Source organism: Sinocyclocheilus anshuiensis, unplaced genomic scaffold, assembly GCF_001515605.1.
Source record: "Sinocyclocheilus anshuiensis isolate Anshui unplaced genomic scaffold, SAMN03320099.WGS_v1.1 scaffold132, whole genome shotgun sequence".
NCBI classification, from domain to species: Eukaryota; Metazoa; Chordata; class Actinopteri; order Cypriniformes; family Cyprinidae; genus Sinocyclocheilus; species Sinocyclocheilus anshuiensis.
In genome coordinates this window covers 1193892-1220289 of record NW_015555730.1, presented here as the reverse complement: position 1 = coordinate 1220289, position 26398 = coordinate 1193892, and the positions used below count along the sequence as shown (strand labels likewise).

Sequence of the window (26398 nt, the reverse complement as noted above, 5' to 3'; positions counted from 1 at the left end):
AATTATAATAATAGTAATAATATAATTATAATAATACGTATTTTATTTTAGCTAGTTGCCAAGGTATCATTTTTCATTTCCTCAGCTTAAGTTGAAGTACTTAAATAACTATATAAACTAAAATGAAAAATTAAAACTTAAAAATCATATGGATATTTAAAAAAAAAATGAATGTGGAAAAAATAAAATGAACAAAAACACAACAAAATTACTAAAACTTTAAATTAAAATGAAAACAAAATATATATTCAAAAAATCATTTGAGATGAACTTCAATTGAGCTGAACTTTTGATTTTTGGTTTTACCTTCTCTTCAGTTGGTTGAGCATCTCTTTTTATCCTTCTAAAAAATCAAATTCAAAATGTTCTGAAAAACTGTAATAGTGATAATCGATGATAGTAAAATAACACTGCTGTGAAACCAGAGACTCTGAGATGCTGAAAACACCGGATCACGAGCTGCTCGCATGAACACAGTGCTGCGCTTCACTCGATGTAATTATTTCATTAAATCACAGCCTTTGATTTGATAATCATTTTAATTTTACATCCAATATAATTTGTATTATTAGCTTTGAATCAACTCAGGAACTCCCTGCAGTTCCCCAGTGAACCCTGGTCTTTGATATGCTCGCTGATTAATGGTTAAATCTTAACACAGTCATTCAATTAAATCAAAGTTTATAACCGAATTTTCCCACCAAACATTCATCTTGGTGTGAACACAGCCTTCAGTCTGTGTATTGGGGATTTTTCGGTGACTCTTTTTGCAGGTTACACTCTTACACCAGTAGGTGGGGACAAGTTATATGTTTTAATAAGTGAGTCATTGAATGAGTCACTAAACCTATTTGTTCAAAAACACTGATTTATCCAGGTTTCATTTACCGTTTGATTACTGTTTTATGAATACTGTTAATTCTGACATTCTAATGTTTTCACTACTGTTTTTGCATGTATGCGTATCCATATTTAGATTCAAGCGTTGGTCAGAGATGCGTGGCAGTTGAATTACTGCTTCATTTCGAACTACTATATCTTCATTGATGGAGCAAAAACAGGCACAGGTAGTATTGTTTTTACTCAATATTAACTTCTTGTTTATTGAGCTGAGATTATTTGCAGGTTATTTGTGTGATAATCAGGCATATGGGACTTGTTAGGCCTCTTATAAACTTCTCCGTAGTTGTGAGGAATTGGTGCTGGATCACTGCCACATTACTAGTCAGCATAGACAATGCCAGATATGTGAACTGAACACATGAAAGTCAATCAAATCACAAGCACACCTTGTTCCAGAAGTAGTTTAGCTGGGAACATTTAAACACAACAGGCAACTTGTAGTCTGCATGCAAAATAATTCATATCAGTTATTTTATAGTCATAAATGCTTAAGATAGGTACAGATATTGTTAGATTGGACTTTAATGGACAGCTAAATGTCCCTGATAAGAAACTATTTTGAATCTTGAGGAAGATTTGATCTTCTGTTAGCTGCAATCACAACTCATCTGGGGTTCAGATCAAAAGCTATAGTGGCATTGAATTGACAGCAGCTCAAAGCACACTGTGATAATTACTTTGACACAAGGTTTAGAGTTATATAAAAGCGTCCTCATCTCTCCTGACACACTTGCACAAGCTATTCAGGGTTATAATTGAAAAAAAAACACATTACAGAGTTGAGGCCAGGCTTCTTTCAAAGTAGAGTCTTTTAAAAACAAATGGTTCCAGTGTGATTTGTATTTATGTCTAAACAAACTAAATCTGTAGACATCACTTTCCCAACAAAGAAATACTTGGTAAGGGTAGGAATGATTTATGTGACACAATATCTTTCATTCGGTTTTTATACAGTGTTCAATACATAAATTAAACTGTATAAAAACCAGAAAGTCATTTAAGCTCAGATATGTTGTACGTGACGTGACGTGACATGACATGTGGCCAAGTATGGTGACCCATATTCGGAATGGGTCACTCCATACCCATCCAAAGTGCACACACACAGCAGTGAACACACACACACACACACCATGAGCACACACCCGGAGCCATTTTATGCTGCGGCGCCCAGGGAGCAGTTGGGGGTTCGGTGCCTTGCTCAAGGGCACCTCAGTCATTGTATTGAAGGTGGGAGAGAGCGCTGTACATTCACTGCCCACACCTACAATCCCTGCCGGTACGAGACTTGAACCTGCAACCTTTGGGTTATGAGTCCAACTCGCTAACCATTAGGCCACAACTTCCCCTTACTGTTACACTCCTATTACGGCATGCATCAATAGATGGGAACAAAATGTTCATTAGGGAAGAAATAATCACAATAGCTCCTTGTCTCTATCAAGTGTCATATTGGGAAAGTCCGCAGACAATGGCCAATAATAATGACAGGAGGCCACGCCCCCGTCGACTGGACGCCAACGCCGTTTGATTAGTGCTTTGAAATAGCTTTGGGAAGTCCGATTCGTTTGAGAGTCGATTCCTTCGAACGGATCGGTTCGTTTGAGTTCTCACTCAAAAGTTAACTGAATTCCATGCGCGTAATTTTTTTTGCACTTAACTTAATATGTTTGTCTGTTATTACTATGTTTTCGATTCATTTGTATGAATTTGAGTATATTTTGTGTTTAGTATATTCTAGTTTGATTGTAGTATCACTCTAATTGAGATGCTGACTGTTGCTAAATCAATGACCCTGCGTTTTTATGTGTGACCCCTAGACCAGTGGTTCCCAACCCTGGTCCTTGAGGCACCCCAACACGGCACATTTTGCATGTCTCCTTTCTCTGACATTCCAGTTTCAGGTGTTGGAGTCTCTACTAATGAGCTGATGACCTGAATCAGGTGTGTTTGATTAAGGAGACATGCAAAACGTGCAGTGTTGGGAACCACTGCCCTAGACCACAAAACCAGTCATAAGGGTCAATTTTTTGAAAAAAAATAAGCTGAATAAATAAGCTTTTCATTGATGCAGGCCTATGGTTTGTTAGGATAGGACAATATTTAGCTGAGATACAACTATTTGAAAACCTGGAATCTGGAAAAAAATATTGAGAAAATCGCCTTTAAAGTTGTCCAAATTAAGTTCTTAGCAATGCATATTACTAATCAGAAATTAAGATTTACAAAAATATCTTAATGGAACATGATCTTTACTTAATATCCTAATGATTTTTGGCATAAAAGAAAAATCGATAATTTTGACCCATACAATGTAGCCTATTGTTAGCTATTGCTACAAATATAGCCTACCCGTGCTTTCAGGAACGCTCAGTGAATTGATTCGATCGAATCTTTAAAAAAAAGAGTCGGCTCAAAACAAAGATTCGGATAGCCACCCTCGACAGAGAAACCGCGCTAGAGTTCACTTCAGTTCAGTTCAGTTCAGTCTGCCTGGAAGAGCGTTGATATGGACGCCGTTCCTTCTGCTCCGAGACTGAGAAAACGCGGCGGATTTTGCACGAACTGACGGGGATAAGAGATCCCACCGTGTCATGTTTAACGAGAGGAATTAGATTAGCGTTAAACATCAAGCCCAAATATCAAGACTAGTCTATGTGCCACCGGGATCTTCCACGCACAGTGCGCAGCGGGTTTCATCCTCGGTTCGCAAACTGATTCACCGGGATACATGGGTGGGAATCTCGGGTGCCACCGGTCCATTCCCAAGGACCCCACGGATTTCTGTCAGGGCAAGCGCAAGTTCAGCGCGGCATGCAACTTCAGCCACATACTGGTGAACCAGGAGCGGCTGAACATCAACACCGCCACCGAGGAGGAGCTCATGACTCTACCGGGCGTGAACCGCGGGGTGGCTCGGAACATCGTGGAGTACCGCGAATGCATCGGCGGATTCAAGAAAGTCGAAGACCTGGCGCTGGTCAGCGGGGTCGGTGCCACGAAACTAGAGGCTGTTAAACTAGAGATCTGCGTGTCGAGCAAGAGCAGCTCGTCTAACCACTCGCCCTCGTCTCTGCGCAAAGAGCAGGAGCACCTGCCGTGCACCGGCGTCAACATAAACACCGCCACGCCGCCGCAGCTCGTGAGCGTCCGCGGCATCACCGAGAAACTCGCCAAGAGCATCGTGGAGTTCCGCTCCGCGCACGGTCCGTTCCGAAGCATCGAGGACCTGGTTAAAGTGCCCAGCATCAACTCGTCTCTGCTGGACCGCATCCGCTTCCAGGTGTTCGTGGAGCGCTCCAGGACTCCTTCCACGAACACGAACGGAGGGCTCACGCACCCGAGCCCCGCGTCCTTCGGTGGCGGCAGCGAGGAGCTGGACGCTCCGCTCGGGGGACCGCCGCTCGTCTGCTCTGTGCGGCCCTGCGTCGAACCTCCGGCGGCTGCGCGCGATGGGAAGCCCGCGGTGCGAGTGGCCACCTGGAACCTGCAGCGCTGCTCCAGCGAGAAAGCCAACAACCCTGGGGTCAGAGAGGTCGTCTGTATGACCCTCCTAGAAAATGAGTGAGTAAACTCTATTACAACACGAACAAAGCATGTTTTATGCTCTATGATCATGCATTTTTAGAACATGATTTTTTTTACGTCATGGTACATCTTGGTACATAGGCTATCATGATGATAATACCATATTTGTCTTTTTTTTCTAATATTTTCTGAGCTTTTTTTACATTACAATTATAATCACTACCCCCCCCCCACAATTTGTTCAGTCCATAAGTTGTCGTTTAACGTAAAAGGCTTGGCAACAGCCAAAGAAAGAGTTTGCCGAAGAGGTACATCTTCATAAAAAAATAAATAAAAAATAAAAACACCAAGTACACATTTTCAGAATACTAGTCTAGATAACATAATAAAGGAACTAAAACTAGTGGTAACAGAGACACACACACACGCAAACCTAAATATATATAAAAGAAATAATACACTTTAAGAAGGAAAAAAGGAAAGAAAAAAAAAGGAAATAACAAATAAAACAAAAAATGGAAAGAAGATCTGAAAAGAAGGGGAGGTTGAGTTTGGCTACTCTCTACACTCAGCTACACTCTTCCACGGAAACACCAGGGTTTGTGGGGAAGTTTTCTGATGTGTTGTTTTAATATGCAAATTAAGCTTTAGATGAAGTCGAATTAAATATGCACTAATTTGCATACATTTCCGAAACAGAAATCTGAACATTGGATAAAGCCAGGTTCAAAATTATTCTTCATTTTGTTGACATATTATAGGGGATTTTAGATATCTATTGTTATACTTCAGTAAAACATAAAATAATGTAAGCAGCCTGTAATAAAAAAAAATCACCGTGATTGTAGGATTAAAATGTTATATACGTCCGGTGAATTATAAATGAATACGCCCCACTGTGAAAACTTTCAGAATATAGATAGACCAAATATCACCCCCCCGCCCCGAACTGAATTACAAAAAACCCTGAATAAATGACCTTGTCCGAAATTCATAAATAAATTCTAATGGAATTTTGACCATAATCCTAATTGTATCAAACTTTAAGAATCAAAGATTTCTTTTTCTTCAGAATTTCATTTTATCCAACAGAATCTTATTAGATTTTTTTAGTGAATTCTTGTTTGATCCAATTTGTTGGTCAAATTCTGCAGAAATTCTATGAGAAATTCTGTCAGTATTCTTTTTTTTTTTATTTTATTTTTTTTAAAGGTTTGCATATGATTGTCACACTTGAAGTGTTTCTAATTATTAATATCATGATTTTTTGCAGTCTGCATAGTCTGATGGTTTCATTATTTTCCAATCATTCTCAAATCCCATTGTTAGCTGTTAGGCAGGTTTTTAGGCAGCTTTTAAGATGTGTGTGTGCTGAACATCAACAGGGAAGAACGCACCGTGTGTCGGGTTAGTGGTGTGGGTGATAGAGGAGTCCAGCTGACTTGTGTTGCAGTCTGCGGTGATCTTCAGTGGATGTTCATGATAAAGCCACATCACATTCAGCTGAATCCCTGCCCACGTTTTATTGCATTGATGGATTCTAAGATAAATGTTTGTGCTGTTGGTTGTTTTATGGCACACACTCACACACACACACAGACAGTAATTCACTCAGGGTGTTGCTGAAGTATGTGCCCTCATTCTTGTCATGACTCAGGGTGGGCTGTTATATACGCATGTACATGTGTGTGTGTGTGTGTGTGTGTGTGTTGAAGGGGATTGAAATAGTAAGAAGTCTCTTCTCATTGGCAGGGAGGATATAGTGTTATGAATGACATAAGCGCTGAACGCTGTACTCTATGTAACAGCAATGCATGTAATGCAACCGTCCTTATAAAGAAAGCAGCGACTCCCAACCAGGAGGCTCATGTAACATTCTCAAAGGGCATTTGGAAAGATTTTATTTTTGCTTTAAACCTATTAAACAGAAATATTAATGCATTAAAATAACTAGTTGTTATTGTTTAATTATTAGTGTTGCAGAATGTATGTGCTGCTTGACTGCATAAAGAGCAGTTATTTCTTCCTTGTTTAAGGGTGACTTTAAAGATAAATGCTATCCAGTATAGAACGAGTAAAATTAAAGCCTTTCTGGTTTTGTGTTGATGAAGCAGTGCTATTGACTAAAACTATTAGAAATCGGTTTCGGTAATTAAAAATAAAGCTGAAATAAAATCATATTAGAATCAAATAAAAAAATGAAATTGTATTAGAAATATTATTTATATCTGAAATATTACATAAAAAATTCAACTTAAAAAACGTTAATGAAAATTAGAAATGCTGCCTTGGCAACTTACTGAAATAAAATAAGCAGAAGTATTACAAAAATAGTGAAAAAAGAATATCAGAATAAAAGCTAATTCAATCTATTAATCAATACTATAATATTAATATAAATAATACTGAAATAACAATGTGATGAGGTAATTGTGGCTAATGGATAGAGCTATAAGACAAAAAAAAGTTTGGGAATCACTGTTTTAGAAAAAAATTCTTCTTAACGGCCTTTTTCTTATTTTCTAACTCATGGAAAAGTTAAGAATATTTTTTTTTTTATTCCTAAAAATTCATCTTAAGAGTTTTCTTATCTTTTCTCTTAAGATTATTAGGAAGCTCCCTTGAAGTGTTTTCAGTTGAGTTTATCAGTGAGTCTTCAGCAAGGACCGTCATTTATTCAGATAAAGACAGTCATTTTCATAATAATAATAATCTGTTCCTAACATATTTGAGAACTTCTTTAGAATTTTTCATAAACTGCACTTAGGAACATTCTTAGGAACTTCGTGGGATTTATTTATCTTAAGACATTTCTTAACTCGTTTCTTAAGAAGTGAATCCGGCCCCTGATCCATCACACAAGGTCATATGCAGATACAGAAATAATTTTGCTGTGCTGGAAATATTCATTTTGACAGAGCAGCATATTGCTGCATTTAAAAACTCAAGTCAGCTTACAGAACAGCAGCAAGCGTCTCTCAAGGTCGCTTTATCACTGCTGACTTGACTTTACAAACTTATTACAGTTTTTTGAGAACTCACATGAGTTGTAGAGTAAATAAAACTGTATCAAATTCAGTCATCTCAAAACAAACCTTGAACTGGAAATGACTATTTTCTTGAAACCTTAAATCAAACGTCCCATCAGATGCTTATTTCTCAAATCGTTCCCTCCGGCTGCCTCCAGTACACTCCTGCTCACATGACTGCGGGTCCAATCCAGGGCTCTAGTGATACAAGATTGGTCGAGAGGAGAAGACGTGAGATTTAACATGAAATGGTAGTAAATATTGATATAAATGGCAATGATTTACAACAAATTGACATTATCTGTTGATGAATGCAGTCTAGTGTGTGACAACCCTTGAGAAACCCTAGAATCAATACAGCCTCGGTGATGCTTTGACCTTTTTTGACTAGATAACCATGAAAACTCACTTAACCGTCTGATTGGATTTGATGAGTGAAGGTCTGCTGGAGAATTGGTTTTCCCCACAACATTACCTACAATGGTCAAATGTTTCCCACAATGATATACTAATACATTAGCACTGACATAAATAGATTGACTTTTGAATGTCTATTTATAAAGTACACGTCAATATGTTTGTGGTTGGTAAGATTTTTTTTTTTTTTATTGAAAGACATTAATACTTTTTTTAGGGTTGTATTAATAGTGTTTAGATAGTATTGTGTACCGACGATTGTCAGAGGTATCATCTGTGGCTAATCCCTTTGACAATAGCAAGACAACTATTATTATTATCAGGCTAGTAATACTATCTAATTAATATTAGGTTTGTTCCATCATATTTCGTTTTCTGCGTTTTACAGTGTTGCGTGTTATAACCAATCACACACGATTCCGTTGAGTTTGTGAACGCAGCAGCCAATCAGAGGCGTTCCGATGAGTCATCGCTGAAACACCGGTGTTCTGTTGTTCAGTGCGCGCGCTCGCTGTCTGCTCTCTCACGAATTCTCTCATCATAAACAACAAAGTGCAGATGTAACGTATACGTGGGATGTAAGTATAAGAGATTTATTCATCATATAGTGTAGAAAGCTTCACTGATTACAACGGGAGTGTTTTTTTTAAAGTCCATAAACTCCGCTAGACTGAAGTCAGTGATGATATTCTTTGGTAATGTAAATGTTCTTTGCTCGTTTTCTGTAGCTGCTGATTGAATAACTGAGGAAACGTAAGCATTCTAATTAGTAACTTTCAATGCTTCTATCAAATTATCATGTTAAATACGAATTCAGTCATATAAAAAATATTTTATGACATGACATCCATATGCTACTTGACTAAAAAGATATAGGCCTGGTTTCACAGACAGGGCTTAGACTAAGCCAGGACTAGGCAATAGTTCAATTAGGACATTTAAGTTATTTTTATTAATGTGCCTTAGAAAAAACATCACTGGTGTGCATCTTGAGACAGAACAGAGGCACTGATATATTTTAAGATCAGTCAGTGCAAGTTTCTTTCAGTTAAAACAGCTCAGACTTACACTTTAGTCTGGGACTAGGCTTAAGCCTTGTCTGTGAAACCGGGGGTCGGAGGATAATGTGTAGATTTTAGCCTTACCCTGGAGTCGGTTCACTCTACGGCTATGAAACGAAGTAATTAAAAAAATTTGCACGATACTATCGTCTATCGGCAATCTCACAGGCTGACGATAGGACGATATGAATATGGAGCATATCGCCCAACACTAGTTTTTTTTTTTATTAAAGGTGCCTTAAATTGATCAAAAGTGACAGTAAAGACATTTCTAATGTTACAAAAAAAAAATCACAGAATTCTGAAAAAAAAAAAATCATGGTTTCCACAAAAATATGAAGCAGCACAGCTGTTTTCAATATTGATAATAATAATCATGTTTCTTGAGCAGCATATCAGAATGTTAGTTGAAGGATCACAAGACACTGAAGACTGGAGTAATGATGCTGAAAATTCAGCTTTGATCACAAAAATAAATTCAATTTTATTATATATTTAAATGGAAAACAGTTATTTTAAATGTGATATTTCAACTATTTTGTCAGATTGTGCAAAAACTCTCATAAACAAGCTGCATGATTTGTAATAGCATTCATGTATAGCCAAATGGCACCCAAGTTTAACACTTTAGGGTAAGGGTAAACATCCCAGACAAACATCTCTATCTAGGCGTCACTGCGGGCCACTTAAAGCCGCCCGTCTCCCGTCAGCAGCCATCATGCTCACCACACAACAGATCCTTCAGCTATTGATCTGATCTCAGTTTTGGGTTTTCGTGGTAAATTAAACGCTGATATCGGTGTAAAAGCACACATTAAAACCCACAGCGCTTGAGGTGTTTGCTTAAAATGCTGTGACGAGTCTCGTCTGTTAAACACACAGGGTGGAGGAAACCACCAGACGGCATGATCAGAGGTTACTGTAGTTCACTCCGGAGAATAGAAGAAGTGTGCGCAGAGACGGCCTGTAGTAACCTCACCGCACACACGCATGCACAGCCAAACAATCTGACTCATCTGCAGATCTGTCAACTTCAGCTCACTTTCCGAGTGTGGCACATGTGTTGAGTCTCCATGGTGCTGTACTACATTATGATGACCCATCTGCAGAGAGACGGTTTCAGATCTCTAATCGCACGTCATGAACGGATCATCTTCTTGTTTTACTCGGAATATCAGACTGAAACTACATTTGACATTTTCTGGAGCAAAATAATAGTGCATGCCTTTACAGAAGAGCATCATTTGACAGTTTATTCTTTCCCCAATGATCCAAGTTTTCCACATTCCACATTTGAATAGTTCAATAAAATTTTAATGAAAAACTGCACTGCTTATTCACACAAAGCCAGGCAGATATGCAAAACCAGCCTTTTAACCAGTCTTCATATTTCAAAAGCAGTCTTTTTCACCTGTTTTATTGTCCACCAAGTGAAAATCATGTCAAGAAACTCGTCAAATTTGATGAGACCGATCAAATCAGGGGAACTTCTCACGAAAAATGTCCACACAATCTTTTGTTCATAGCCTTTCTTCATTCAGCAAACATACAACGCTCTCAAAAGACATGCAGCATCTATAAATTTGTATGTGTATATATATATATATATATGACAAAATATTTGTGTACAATTTCATCTTAACACATTTAAAAGACTTACCAGAGTATGTATTTCATAGATTTTCATATAAATCATAGTTTTTTTGGGTGAAAACGTTCACACACAGACATCACACACAAATTCTTGCATATGCACAGTTTCTGCGTGAGACCCAATTTTTGTAGCACAAATGGCACGCTGAGCTTTATTACTCAGGATTAGGGGTTTGTCCGTATCTTTAACCAAATATCTAATAGTGATGCCTCAGTGAACACGAGTAATATTGGCCTGCCCTTCATAGGATGTCAGGGGCAAGAGCTTTCATTTTTATTGCAAAATCATATTTCGAAAGGTTTCCTTGCAGCAACAGTTAAGGTGTTGACATGTTTGGGTTGTTTGACGCGAACGAGAGACTGTGAGAAAGAGGCAGTTGCTGTTGATTTATTCCCAAGACTGACCTCAGGGTCACAGACACGGCTGGATCAAAGTCATCGTTTTCAGTTCTCTGGAAACCTTTCCTTTTCTGCTGACACAACGCAGCATTGCGCGGTGTTATTATAAAAACAAGTGCTGGAAGTGGCACAGTGTGACAGGATGTGTAGACCTGTTTGTTGGTGTGTGTGTGTGTGTGTCTATAGGACATTTTTTCCATCCTTTTCCTTTAACGCTGTAATGAACTGCCAAACTCATGAAGAACTGCAGACTCACCGGTTACATTTTGACAGAGCTGGACCTTGTCTGTCATGCTCTTATTGATTGAACCATCACTACGGCTTGTATTAGCACTGAGCTGTTCATTTGCAGTTTGTGTTTTGTTCTTTAGAATGGTTTATAATGCTTGGAGAAACTGCAAGCCCTCCGTTAGTGTTGCCAGTCTTCTCAATGGCAGTTGCTCGGCTGACGCAGAAAGTCCTTGGAAGAATGTGATTTGAAATCTCCCGTCTTTCACATGGATGCTCAGTTAGACGTAGAGATTTTTTTATAGTTGATCACTTCCCACATAAATGTGAAATGTGGCATCGAATCACTCTGGCACCACAGGAAAATGAAATCTGATTGGCGGGTTTATCTGAAATAAATGATACCACACAAATAGGCTGACGTTAAAAAATGAGTAGTTGTTTCTTGTCTTTTTAACTCAAGTTTTGTGTTTGGGTTGAGTTCTGGTTTGGTTTGAGACTGGCTTTTATTGTTTTATTTTATTGTTGTACAGTTCTTACATGATATCTATCCATGAGATATCATTGTACCGTTTTATTAGGACATTGCTGTTGTTGCTTTAACCTTTGACCCTGTCTGTAACATGCAAAACTTTGAGCAACAGAGTTGTTTGCTTATGTGAATATATGCTAATTTGTGAATATATGTAAATAATGGATTTAAATGGACTTTCTTCTAGAATGTGTAGAATGATTTGGATGGAAAACTGGCCGACCAAGATCAGCTCAGAACCAGTGTTATTTCAGTAGTAGTTATATACTATTAGCATTTACATTAACATTTAATTTTGTACTTTCAGATGTCCTTTTATCATTTATTTAAATTTTTTTTACATTTCTCTGTTCAGAACTTTGAATGCTTCTTCAATAGAACCCTCTTTTAATTTTTATTTCAATGACAAAAATCTAGAATATATATATATATATCTATATACATCAGCTAAATTGAAGAACAATGTGTTTTATTCTGCTTGTAAGACAATTGAGTTTGATTACATTACGCTGCCAAACCTCTCATTTAATGTGATCACAATCACATCACAATGCCAAACAGATTAAGGATGAGATGATGTGAGGAGATTGCAGCCAGAGAATGGAGAACTTGGTGTTGTTTGATGACTACTAGTCTGTTTCAGGTCACACACAGTGATACTGGTTCATGTTCCTCCTCTGGTTAACACATTACTGCATGCTAATCTACAGTGGATTCTCTTTCCATGCCTCCTGTCGAGTCATATACTCCCTCACTAACACATTTCTTCATCATGTGTGTGGTTTTGTTGAATACTTTGCATTCTATTCAACTGGGAGTCCAAATTTCCAGTTTCCTACTTGGAAAAATTCAACGGAGAGCCTCTTGGCTGTGGATTTCCTTCTTGGAAGCTTCTGTTGAAATCCACAGCTCTGATTTACAGGTGTATAACATCATGCAGACAAGGTGACACACAAACCACACGGTTAATGGTAAACTACAAACTACAAACGTTTGCAGAGACTTAATGGGACACCTGCAAAACAGGAGAATTTGCATTCTTATATATTCTTCTTACATATTCCTCAGTCTAAAACGAGCATTTGATAAGCCAAAATGCAGAAGCATCTTCTTCCAAAGACTGGATTTCTGACTGCATACAATGTCTGTTTGATGTCCGGCAACTTCAGCAGGCCTTTCGGTCAGAGTGAAGTGATAAGGAGGAAACTGGAAGTTCAGTAAGCATTGCTTCTCATTTCACATGCAAAGAAAGTACAGAAGCAAAACGCATTCATTTAATTCAAAGGTCAGGGAGCGGGTGACACATGGTAAAACTGAAGGAAGACTGAAAGGAACATTGCTTTATTAATATTTGTTAATGTCCATTTATACATATGATTATACAGTTTTAACATTTCAAGTTGTATTAATTCACATGAATGTATTTTGAACCAACATGAATTAAAACTGAACACTAGTGTATTGATATTAGCCTAGATTAACAATAATAAATGCTTCTTAAATTGTTACTGTATTTCAAGATGCATGTGTTAACTAATAATAATTGTAATTGTAAATGTATAATTATTGTAAATTAACATTTTAAGTTGAGTTCAGAGGGAAAAAATCTTTTTGTTTTATAACATGACTGTTTGGCTGAAGATGTATAACAGTCCTATGTTATATCAATAGACAAGTCATTTTACTAAATCAAAAATAAAATCATAAAATATATACTGTAGGTATTCACTCGTCAATCAGAAAGTTAAAGCCATTTATGTCTGCTACACCTTATATAAACATTTTACTGTGTGTTTAATGTCTATGAATGTTTATGAGATTTTATTGTTATTATTATTTTATGAGTGAGCAACTGCTTGGTTTTCAATGTTTATTGATCCCAGTTTTGATAACTAGTCAAGGTTTTAAAAGATCAGAGTTTTATAACACACACACACACACATATAGCACATAACCAAATGAACACACACACACTCTTTCCATAGACTTCGATTATTTTTATACTGACCAAACGATATTTTCTATCCCCTAACCGAACCCTACCCCTAAACTCCTTACAGAAAACCTGTTTGCGTTGTTACACTTTCAGATAAACATTTACTATTTTTAATCATTTTTTTCCCTGGTGCCGGTCCCCACAATGTCAAAAATTTCAGGTTTTACTATCCTTGTGGGGACATTTGGTCACACAGACACAGACACAGACACACACAGACAGAGACAGAGTGTGCTCACCTATAAGGGAACAGGGTGTTGTCTGTCTGACTGTTTGTTCTCTAAACAGGATCTGTGTAATCAGTTTCAGCATTGGCTGGAAAATAAGGATGGATTCTCTCCTGCATAGTGCTTTCTGTTTTTCTGTTTCTCTTTCACTGCAGCTTAACTTGTGACCCCAGACCAGGAAGGTTTTATAATCAGAGATAAAGCGAAGAGCGTAATTTCTGCACCAGCAGCATCAGAATTGCAAAAATATTATTTCAGTCAGCTTTTATGAGCCCTCTCCCCGTCTCCCATTGGTCTAAAAACAGGTAGTCCCGCCCCAAACTCACTCACTCAACCGATTCGCTCAAAACATTGACTCATTCAGGAACGCCATTACTGTATGTTGATTAGAGACACACAACATGATTCTGCTCTGAATGGTTTCACTTGAAACTGTTTTTGCTATGGGCCAAAAATACATAATAAAGCACTGCGTGATGTATATTTTTGTAGATCACATCACCCTGATTCCCTCAACAAAAAGCCAGTAGGATTTTTCCATTTGATTTTGGATTATTGCAAAAAATAAACTTTGTGACCAACAAAGGTTTATGATTCTTATACATTTTGTCATGATAATCTTGACAAATGAACACAACTTTTTATGCCTAAATACAATCACTAGGAGTAAAAAAGATAAATGTAGGCTGTAAATGAACTACACCTCAGTCACATGACTATCACTGAGCTTTCGACTCTTTCACTATTTATTTCAGAACATTATCACTGAAAGTTTGAGTTAGAATAGTTTGCAAGTGTGCAATTATAGACAGGCATTTAACCAACAAAAACATTCAAAAACCGTTTGACTTCAGTATGATGGAACCAGAAGCGCTAAAATGCAATATTTTCTGGGTTTTGGTCTATAGAAATACGCCCTCTTTCTAGATGACTGCATAAGCTAGTGTAGGAATAAGGTATTTTAACCTTCAAATAGTGAACTCCCTTCAGCTTACTCTTGCACTTGTATGTGTTTTGCTGTGTATTGATGCACTGTGGCAGTGAACTCTGGGAAAGCCTGCAGGACTGTTCTGTTCTTCCTGACAGTACAGTATAATTGATTTGTGTTTATAGCTGCTCTCTGAGCTCTTTCATTTCATGTCGACTTTGTGTCTCCAGTTTGAAGTTGTAAAGCTCCAGTGTCGTGTGCCGTCTGCTCTTGAATATTCATGAGTGATGAGCAAAGCAGTTACAGTGAATGCTGGGATGAGAATGGGAGTTTAGCAGGTCTTTCTAAAAACATCTATGAAGAATGTGTCGAAATATTGATTGAACTTCTCATTATGTTGTGTTATTAATATTTTGAGACATTTTCTTCTTTGAAGATTTAACAGACTCAACATTGTGTCCTGTCCAGAAAATATAGTTTCTGCTTCATCATTGTAAATTATTACATTTTAATCATACATTCCATTTATTAACATATTGCTCTGTCCTCAGTCCTCCAGAAGCAGTGTTGTTATTGTCAACTAGAACCGAAGCTAACGCTCTTAAAATTATTTTTGTTAATTGAAATAAATCTGAAATAAAAGAAATGAAATGAAAAAGAGAATATGATGAAAGCTTAAGAGAATATTTAAATATTCAAATATTTGTTTTTAATAATTTTTTTTTAAATGAACGATTTAAAGAAATATTTTTAAAAAGGCAAAAAAGAAATAAACGTAAAAAATGTCAAAAGCACGTAATATTACAACAACTTAAGCTAAATTAAAATTGAAAGCTGAAAATATAAAAATAAAAGCTCATTTGGTGTTGTTATTGTTAACAAAAACCAAAACTAATTCTATTCAAAATTATTTTTGTTAATTGAAATAAATCGGAAGTCAAATAGATGAAATGAAAAAGAGAATATAATGAATAATGAAAGCTGAAGAGAATATTTAAATATTTAAATGTATTTAATTATTATTTTTTAATTTAAAATGTAAAGAAATATAAAAAAAATAAAAATTATAAAAATGTGAAAAGCACATAAAAGTACTAAAACTTAAGCTAAATTAAAATAGAAACTGAAAATCTAAAAACAAAAGCTAATTCAAAATATTAGTAAATCACCGTGTACAACAGCACTACTGAGGGGTGTAATCGCCATAGACAATGAGATCATGTTCAGATTAGGGTTTGTTCGGTGTTTCTCAAGACAGCATATCTCATCTTAACTTCACACACATTCATTTCATTAAAAGCACAGCTTTGACATTTCTTCTTATGTGTTTGTGTTTGAGAAGTTATCGCTGTAATATTCACAGAACCATCTGCTGTTTGCTGTATCATATTGTTCGAGCACTAACCAGGAGAATTACTTTCCAAAACAAACAGCTAAACAGTTATTAGGGATGTAATCATCAACATTGCTTCCAGAGCATTGTCATTACCTCCATTGGCGTCACCTTGAGTTTCATATTATGTTTACAAGATATAATATATAATTTATGCTGAAGGGATCCGCCGCACAGCAGGGGGGGAAGTGTTGGCTGATTTAAAGGAGTCAGTTCTGATGATTGTTTGTTGAACATTGATCTGTTTGTATGGTGGAACCCACACCTTGAATATATGCCATCAATTCTTACTGTTAATTTGATTGATTTAATATCCAGTTACTGTAGATTTATATACTAGAGGTATTATGACGGAGTCTCACATGCCTTGTTTTTCTCTCTCTCCAGCATTAAGCTGCTAGCGATTCAAGACTTGGCTGATCGTGAGGCTCTAGACAAGGTACGGTTACATTTCTACACACACCTCTTCCCTTCAGCACACTGTTACACGCTAACCTGGTGTTTCACATCTTGCACTTATACACTGTGTCTCTCTATAAAGAACCACCTGATCCTCCTTGTTAAATTTGTGTGGTTTAGTGGTTAAAAAGCCCCAATATACTTCAAATCAACGAACAAATGGGTGTCATCATTTCAAACAAATTTTGTTTTGGAGTTCATCCAAATGTTTCAGAAAACTTTATGCCGGCTGCTAAAGACTTTCAAATGGACTATTACATAGACCAAATGTCAGAAAATAGTGCAACTATATGTTTGCGGAGGTACAAATCCAAATAAATGTTCTCCATTGGGGAATTGTTTTTAGCAATAACTTATAATCCATTAAAGACAGACCATGCTGTGATCTATGAGGTTGTTAACTGAGGGTATATGCTTTTGCTCAAACCTTCAGCCCACACTATTTTCAAATATTTTTAATTTTCAAATCTAAGTTTGTTTAGGTTGTTATTCATTCACCTTGTGTCTAGTTGGCTTGGTTCATGTCTTAAAGGCACGGTAGGTGATTTGGTTCAAAAACATTTTTTGTTATGCTGGTTGAAAGTCTCTTCACATCTCGATAGCAATCACAAGTTAAGTGGTCTAAATGTATTTAAATCGTCTGTGGAAGGCGTAGGACCATAAAACGTTTGTCCAATCAGATTCCTCGGTCTGAGGGCTACGATAGGCTGTCCTACCTGCCTGTCAACGTATGTATTTGCATACCTCCACGCACCATCAGTGCGTTTCATTGCGCTACTGCAGAGCGAGCGAGAATGGAAGGTGTTATTATTGTAATATTATGCGCTTCATACTGTAATGTTTTCTCACCGGTGAATGAGACATGAGGTAATCTGACAGTGTTGATGCCGTCTCTCATCATGTTGCTGGTTAGCCTCTGGTCTGCTGGAGCGCGGTCATGTGTTTTGGAGGAGGTGTGGCTTTAGAGAGTGATTTGCAGAGAGGGTGGGATCTTATGCTTTCAAAGGTAGCTTGCTATTGCTGGTTCATCACTCTTAAATGAAGACAAATCTCTATGAGAAAAAATATTTCCTGTACCAACACCTCTGAAAATTTGTGCCAGCAGCACTGTTGGACTCTGTTGACATTTGAGGTGACATGAGTGACGGATCAGTGCGTGCACCAAAGTTGAGCTGAGTTAATAGCAGGTATCATGCTCACTACATACTCATCCAGTCAATGTTATTAACCTCACAAATATACAAATTCAAATGTCAACTCAGTGTTTACAATCCTTAAAGCATGAACAGAGTGAAAAGATAATTCAGGATTACAAAGGAAAATGCAGTGCTAAGATTAGTATTTGTCAAGTGTGAAAAGCCTATATTTCTTTACCGTTTTTATTTTATTATTTTTTTATATTTTAGCCTGTCTCTACTCTATTTTCTACCTAACCTACTAAAATCATGATTCTCTTCTATTTTAAGATGTTATTTTTATGTGCAGTGTCCTTCTTATCAGTGCCAGCATTACCATGTGCACAAAGCACTGTGTGTGTTGTGTTTGAGGTCTTCTCCGCTCTGCCTGATGCTGGGAAATAACTAGTAAAGTAGGTTAGCAGAGCAGCAGTTTGTCAGTGAGAGGACTAGGGCAGAATCAACCCATATTTCTCCCCTCTCCTCTTTCACTCGCACTCTATTTCTGTTCTGTCTCTTTCTCTCACTGCAGAGTAGAGAGCTCTCCTGCTTGTCTTTCTGGGACACACCTTGTTGATTTTTGGTGTGGCATAGTGGCTGAAGTATAGGGTTAGTGATGGGAACCTGATCACCATTGGGCCCTTGAGGTCCAGGGCAATTATCCCTATGAAGGGGCATACGCACCGACAGCGATTTTCAATAACAATGTGACCTAAAATAATTGTTTTAATGAGAGTAGGAATTATGTTTAAATCTGAGGCGACACGAGGAACTGTTATCGCTGGCACTAAGCCGAGGTCAACCTTCATGTAAATGTGCAGTAATTTGATCACTCAAAATTTAACGTGACGTATCATGAAAATGCTCATTTAAGTGCTATAATCAGGTCCCTGGTGCATCTACCAACCCAGAAAACGTGAAAAAGAACAACCAAGTAAATTTTTTTTAGTAAGCCTTTCTCAGCAAGCTTGTGAAAAAACGAGCCGCTCAGATTTCGCTCCCCCGGTGACATGGTAAGGAGACCTTATTATAATATTATCGCCCCATATTCTGTAAGTTTCCACCCACGGCGCCGCCATTGTGTTTTCGCAAGTGACAGCGGTGTACCAGTTCTAACGCCATAGAAAAGCAAAGCATGTCTTTGGCTGCACTGACGAGTCCAGAGAGCAGTGGATTTGTTGATTAATTTACTGTATATTACGCTGCTGCCACACTAATCTAATATAAACATACAATTTCTTTCCCTGACATGAAACATAACTTAGTTTAGTACTCGCATGCCGCGTGACAGCCGCTTTCTGTGCTCGTGCTTCGGATGTGTGCGCTTAGAAAACAGTATATCAGAATTTTAAACGAATATGGCTTTAAATGCATGATTTCAGCATGATAGACATAATAATCAAAACTATACAGATGTTTTTTAGCAGAGTATCTGAGGAATGAGCTGTAATGGCGCAGCTCTATTCTGGAAAGGGGGCGGGGAGCAGCAGCTCATTTGCATTTAAAGAGACAGGTACGAAAACAGCGTGTTTCTGCTTCCACTCAAAATAGGCATTTTCAAATGATATAATAAATGATCCGTGGGGTATTTTGAGCTGAAACTTCACAGACACATTCACATGAGACTTGAATTACATATTTTAAAAGGGGGCATAATAGGTGTCCTTTACATTAGCATAATTTTAATGGTAAATCACTGTAAAAATGCTACGGTATAAACCTGTTAATGGTAAATTCTTATACTCTATACAGTGTAAAACTGTAATAGACTTAATGGGGCATTTTTAGTGTAATTTAACAGTAAACTACTTTAAAAAGTGCAGTTTATGGAAGTAAAAAAAGAACTTCTCTAATAATTTACAGCGGAAAAACATACATTTATATTCCCAGAATTATTTTTGAAAAAGCTCACATTTAATGGTTTTTCAGTGAAATAATGGTGTTTCTTACTTTTTTCTTATATATTTCAGTAAATATTTTTGCTGTAAATTTAAGTTCAATCTGTAAAACTTGAAATGTTGCTATATCCACCCTATAAGAACAGTGCAGAGACTTCGGGTCTCGTCAACTTCCAGTTATTTTTAGTTGTGCAAAACAGCGCTTTATGCTGCTTGATACTGCAAACGAGTATTTCTTATCATATTATTTTTATGTATTATATTATATGTGTTATGTTGTTATTATTATAAACACACTGCTTTGCACAGATACTTTTACCATTTACTGCACTTTATTCTTCTAGTTATTAACCTATAGTGGCTAATGAATTGGAAGTCTTGCACATTCACAGAAAATAACTTGCAAAATAAGATGGAAAAATGTTGGTATAAATAAACTTCTGGGAGCTACACCTGTCGTTTTCACTGTAAATTTCATGGATTTTTTATTTATTTCTTTTATAGTGTACTATAGAATGCTTTGGAGAAAAAAGTGTCTGGAAAAATACCATTTACTATTCTCTGTTTGCGATCTTCATGTTGATTCCTTCTCCTTGCTGTTTTCTCTTTCTTCTCGACTCCTTCACGGTGTGGCTGAGAGTCATATATGGGGCGTGAATGAGTGATTTTAACAGCTCTGCTGCTGTTATGCCGCAGTGAACCCAGTGTGATGTTCTTTCCTCTAGACTGCTTTTGCAAGTGCTGACTGGACGGACAGAGATGGAAAAAAGGAGCACTTCTCTGACTTCTGGCCCAGAATGAAATGGTGTGGGCTTCTGAATGCCTCTCTGGACTCCTGCTACAATCTGACATTAACTCTGTTTAGACAGCATTTGGGAAATAATGGAATTCCAGATGCTATCCATGGAATGCTGACACTTCTGATTAATGTTTATTTTATTCATGTTTAAACAGGAATTTGGGATATAGTGAAGTGCTGCTGTGACTACATTCTTATTTTAAAGTGCATTTTGTATGTGCTTCAGCAAGAGATTTCATCAGTTATTTGTGGTCTGTTTTCCTGGAAGAGTCGTGATGGTGTAGATTGGATGGAGGCAGACCTTGAGGGCAGTTGTAAGAAACATTCAGCATACGTCAGAAGAGTTATGATATTTTAATTTAAAAACGTAACAAAAAGTAAACATGTATGGTTGAACTGTTCGCAATATAACATGCATTTAGTAAATTGGGTGAATTTTCATTGCATGCTGATTTTAAATGTGTAGGCCTGCTGAAAATATATTTTGCGATCTCATAGACTCGAATAAAAAGCCACGAGGCATAGATCTGAAGAAGGCAGAGTGATTGTTGGGCTGTTTGTTTATATCTTGTCTCGGTTTCCATGGAGTTTGTGGTTTAGCTGTTGCTCTGCTATAAACGTATATTTCCACCAAACTCCTCATGACCAAAGCGACGTCCCTCAGACATCAGAGCCGTGAGTCATCATCATCGAGTTTATTAGCGAGCAAATTGGAGCTCTTGTTAAAAAACTCACACTTCTGTCTCCTTCTCCTCATCTTACTCAGTCTTTCCATTTGTGTCTCTTTCTCTCAGTTAGAGCACAATATTGCCTTGCATGTTTTCATGGAAAGTGCCAGTCATTTGCCCAGTGAAGCTGAGTGTTCTTTGAATTTGCTACATATCTGATATAGATCTTTAATTATCTCTCTTTCTAAGGGTATGAAAACGGTATTGATTCGTGTCCTGGTTGAGGTCAATGTGTGGGTGGCATAAAGAACGAATGACTCAGAGACGCCATAAATATTTTTATATTTAGACTGTTATTGCATGGTCTCTCGGAGTAATATATAAATATTATGATACCAGTCTATCAATCATTATCAGAAAACTTCCACAAAATATTGCCAAATATGTTAATCACTATCATGCACTTGTCAATTGATCCATATGTCAATTTATATAAAAAAAAAAATGCTGATTATAAACTTTTCATGCAGTGCTAAAAGTTATTGATATAAATGGTTACATCAAACTCTAAAGTGAATTCATTCATTCATTAATTCATTCATTCCAATAGTTGTTTTGGAAGTTTCCCATTTATTTATTATTTTAACTTTTCTTTCTTTTCTTTTCTTTTTTACATTTTTTAAATGTTTACATTTTTCTAAAAAAAAAACATTAAAGGAAAGAGACTTTAATAATAACTTATTATGAATAAAAAAGTAATGAACCAAACTAACCAACTCTGAGATGAATAACAGCATTACAGACTTTTGCAATAAAATACATAATATATGAAAAAATAGAATAAAATACATGTTTAAAAAAAAAATTCCATTAGTGAATAAACTACTCATTTCTTTAAAGGTTTTTAACGACAAACTAAAAGATAAGAACAATTTTATTTTTATATAAATATATTTATATGTTAAGGTTATTGCAAAGTATTGAAATATATAAATATTTTCAGTAACATCTTTCACAAGGCCTTGACCGATTCCTGTTTATTTTATTTTATTTTATTTTATTTTATTTTATTTTATTTTATTTTATTTTATTTTATTTTATTTTATTGTAACATCAACTTCTCTGCTGTACTGTTAATGTTCACTACTTTTTGCTCAAATAAAATAATAATAAAAAAGATGTATTAGACAAACTTAAACTTAAAATAGGTTCTTGTAATATAAACTTTTTTTAAGTTGGTATTAAAGTACTGAATAAGTACTAAAATCATTAAAACTGAATTAAAAATGAATTAAAGCTAAAACTAATAAAAATGAAAATGTACTGAAATTAAACAGAAAAAAATAAAAGCCAATTCAAAATATTTATAAATACTACATTTTTATTTGTAAATATGTAAATATTTATAACAGGATATAGATAATACTAAAATAACACTGTTTCTCTTGTGGATCTCTCTTCAGGATTACAGGTAGTGTAGTTTTTCACCAATACTTTGACTATTAAAACATTCTGTAGCTAGAACTGTTGTTTGTGCAGTGGGCAGAGTTAAAGAGAGACAGCTGCCAGTGTAAACAGTGATGATTCATGCTCACCAGTGTTCACCATCATCATCATCACCATCATCATATGTGGGAATCCACTGGTCCATCGCCTCGCTTGGTTAGCTCACAGTGTAAATTAGATTGTACCTGCCTTACCGAATCCATTAACAAACACAGTGCCAAAGCTCTGTCTGGCGTCATCACCTGTCTTTAGTTACAGTGACTCCTGGACACCTGTCCCTCATTGTGCTATTTACAGATTTACTGGAAAACAAGATCTCCAACAAGATTTTTTGAGGGTTTTGTTTTAGTTTTTGGTTTGTTTTGATATGAGTGGAGAGGTCTGTTGAGCCTACATTCCTCCGGCGCTCTTCACAGATCAGCTGATGATAGTGTTGTTTCTGCTGAAGCTCTGGCTCCCTGCAGGAAACTCTCCTGGTTAATTATAGAACAGAACTGGGGGGGTTGGAGGTAATGGGAATGTCAGATGTAGTTATCAGATTTCCCAGCTCCTGTGGACGCGCTCGGCACGTACTCTTTGCTAGAATAATGCCAGGTTGGGTTTGCTAGAAGATTCTCAGATCTGTTTGCCAAGGCGTTGGCTTCTCTGAAAATGTAAAACCCAGCATCAGATATCTGATTCTTCGAGTCCTCCAGTAGGACTCTAAATGACCCTAAACTCTTTGAAAAGCACACAGGAATGCTTCCAAATCATTTGAATGAGGTGCTTGGAATTAATTGCAGATCTAAATCTTACTGAAAAGGTTAGTTCAAGCAAAAATCATAAGTTTGTAATCAATTAGTCAACCTCATGTTGTTCCAAACTCATAAGACTGTCATTCATCTTCGAAGTGATGAACGAAACAGATTTAATTTAGGCTTTTATTCACATTTAAACTATGCACATACATAGAGCTCATCAAATATGGTAAATGCTTGACTTTCAAGAACAAACATCATTGATTCTCAATATAGGTCAGTAAAGGACTATATTAAATCTGTGTATCTTATGAATCAAGCAGCTTAATCCAAGTCATGATTTTTTTATGTCACAGCAGGTCTGTCCTTAAAGGTTTAAAAGTTATTGTCAAAAATCAGTACCCATATGGTGAAAATGATTGGAAATTTTAAATCTGTAACCTGACAGTTGCACTCTATAATGCCAAATTTACATTGTAAAGGTGGCACAGAAGCGCTTCTGAGGTGCCATTTAGGAGTCTTTAAACTATTTAATGCTGCTCAGAGGTGGCATGAATGCATTTACACTGAAATTACAACTGCACACTTTAATACTAGGGATTGACGTAGGTCTGAGCAGACATAATTTAGACTTAGGTTTTTAAGCAGCATTGCATCTTTATGCTATATTTTTGGCAAGCACAAAAACTATGTAAAGGCAATATGAAACCAATATGTATGTATTATGCACTTGTATTAGGAGTGTCATTGAGGGCTATAGGAAGCACTGGATTACGGTCTTAAATCTTTTAAGAAAATCCAGTTTAAGATTTCTCTGTTTAATAACATTTTATATTTTATTTGGTTTTTCTCTTTTGACCCAAGAAAAATTTGCTACATATGTGAATAACAAAGATTTCAATTTCAGTATGTTTTGCAGATATGTTGAATCATGAAAAACAGGGGGAGTCCCCGTAAGGGAGTGTAACTCTCTATCATTTTTCACTGCTAATCAGCTGTACTTTGTGTTTGTTTGCATCAGTTTTGTGCAGAGCTGAATCAGCCCACTCTCTGCAGCGTACGCAAGTGGATGAGCACCAGAGGCCTGTGGAAATGTGCCGTTTCAGAGAAACCCACCAGACAGTCCAGTAACGTAAGCGTAGTTCCCTGTAACACATATATACACACACACATACAGGTGCATCTCAATAAATTAGAATGTCGTGGAAAAGTTCATTTATTTCAGTAATTCAACTCAAATTGTGAAACTCGTGTATTAAATAAATTCAATGCACACAGACTGAAGTAGTTTAAGTCTTTGGTTCTTTTAATTGTGATGATTTTGGCTCACATTTAACAAAAACCCACCAATTCACTATCTCAACAAATTAGAATATGGTGACATGCCAATCAGCTAATCAACTCAAAACACCTGCAAAGGTTTCCTGAGCCTTCAAAATGGTCTCATTTTGGTCTAATTGTAATTGCGATTTATTAATTACGATTATCACAATTTACATTGCATGATGTTTATACCATTGTTTAATGCAACTGCTACCCTTAAGATAACATCTAGAAAGAAAAAAACGCATTTTAAGCCCGCAGAATAACATAAGTTGACTTTGAACGATTAATTGCCGCTTTGAACGATTAAGTAATTGTAGTTGCGATTAGAAATTAGATTAATTGTGCAGCCCTACGCATGTATGCAAACTTAAAGGGGTCATGACATTGATTTTTATTTTACGAGCATCTGCATACTGTATCCAGTGTAGAAAAGATAGCGGCAGTGATTGTCATTTCTATTTGCTTTTGACGCGACACTCGCATTCAGTGTAATCAAGTGTCAGCCGTTAAGCGACTGAATGCAAGTGGGCGGGGCCTATGGTGAGGAAGACTATTCGTCGATGTGTTGCTCTGGAGGCGGTGTTTATGCAAATGTTTGTGCCCCCGTGACGTCAACTTGCCCCTCAGATCCAAACGAGCTGTTTTTAGAGTTTGATTAAATAAATATTTTGTTTATAATGAGGAGGACGTTTTAAGCTATGAAACTTGCAGGATGTTTTAATGGTGCAAAGACCTCTCATATGACAAAAGATCAAGGCAAATTAGATTTCTTATGTAATGACCCCTTTAAATGTTTAACTAGCAAATATCTGCGGCTACAGCATACAGAATACTAATAAAAACAGATTGTATGCAACACTTGCCTTTTAAGGATGAAGAACATGAATAAAGCCATAACACTTAAACAATAGTTAAAGGGGTCATATGATGTGATTTCAATTTTTCCTTTCTCTTTGAAGTGTTACAAGCTCTTGGTGCATAAAGAAGATCTGTAAAGTTGCAAAGACTAAAGTCTCAAATCCAAAGAAATATTCTTTATAAAAGTTAAAGAGTCAGCCACGCCTACCTAAAACTTCTCGTTCTAACACGCCCCCACATGTCTACGTCACGATGTGGGAAGATTTGCATAACGCCACCCAAATGTTCACGCAAAGAAAGAAGGCGTAACTTTTATTCTCGCTGTAGTATTGTTGTTGCCGCCGCCATGTCGTGCAGGCACTGTGTGCTTCGTTGTGAAAGCGAAACTACTTTGTTTGGTCTTCCAAAAGAGGACGATATCTGCTTCGTCATGCCTAGAGCTGATCCGTGCTGGTCGCTGAGGAAATACTACAACTTTGCGCTGTGGATCGCCGGATCGGCTTTCACCGTGGACGAAGCAGAGTCCAGCCCGGGGTCGTCACATGTGGTTGCCGCAAGCCCTCCTCCTTTCACTCAAGGCCGGCGTGTGTGACGCTGTGTTTCGTTGTGAAAGCGAAACTACTTTGGTCTTCCAAAAATGGACACGACTAGAAATCAGTGGTTAAGTTGTATTTACAA

The 26398-nt window shown here is 36.8% G+C and overlaps 1 protein-coding gene across 2 annotated transcripts in view; it reads left to right on the top strand.

Annotated features, from left to right (window-relative positions):
• Positions 1-3347: 3347 nt before the first annotated feature.
• Positions 3348-26398, top strand: part of LOC107672840 (endonuclease/exonuclease/phosphatase family domain-containing protein 1-like) — a 31221-nt gene continuing 8170 nt past the window's right edge. The window contains exons 1-3 of one of the 2 annotated variants that reach the window (XM_016466209.1): positions 3348-4467; positions 16682-16733; positions 24558-24668. In XM_016466209.1, the coding sequence (XP_016321695.1) occupies positions 3635-4467; positions 16682-16733; positions 24558-24668 (996 nt within the window). In that variant the 5' untranslated portion in view covers positions 3348-3634. The remainder of the gene's footprint in view (positions 4468-16681; positions 16734-24557; positions 24669-26398) is intronic. The other variant, XM_016466210.1, reaches the window with a different exon arrangement.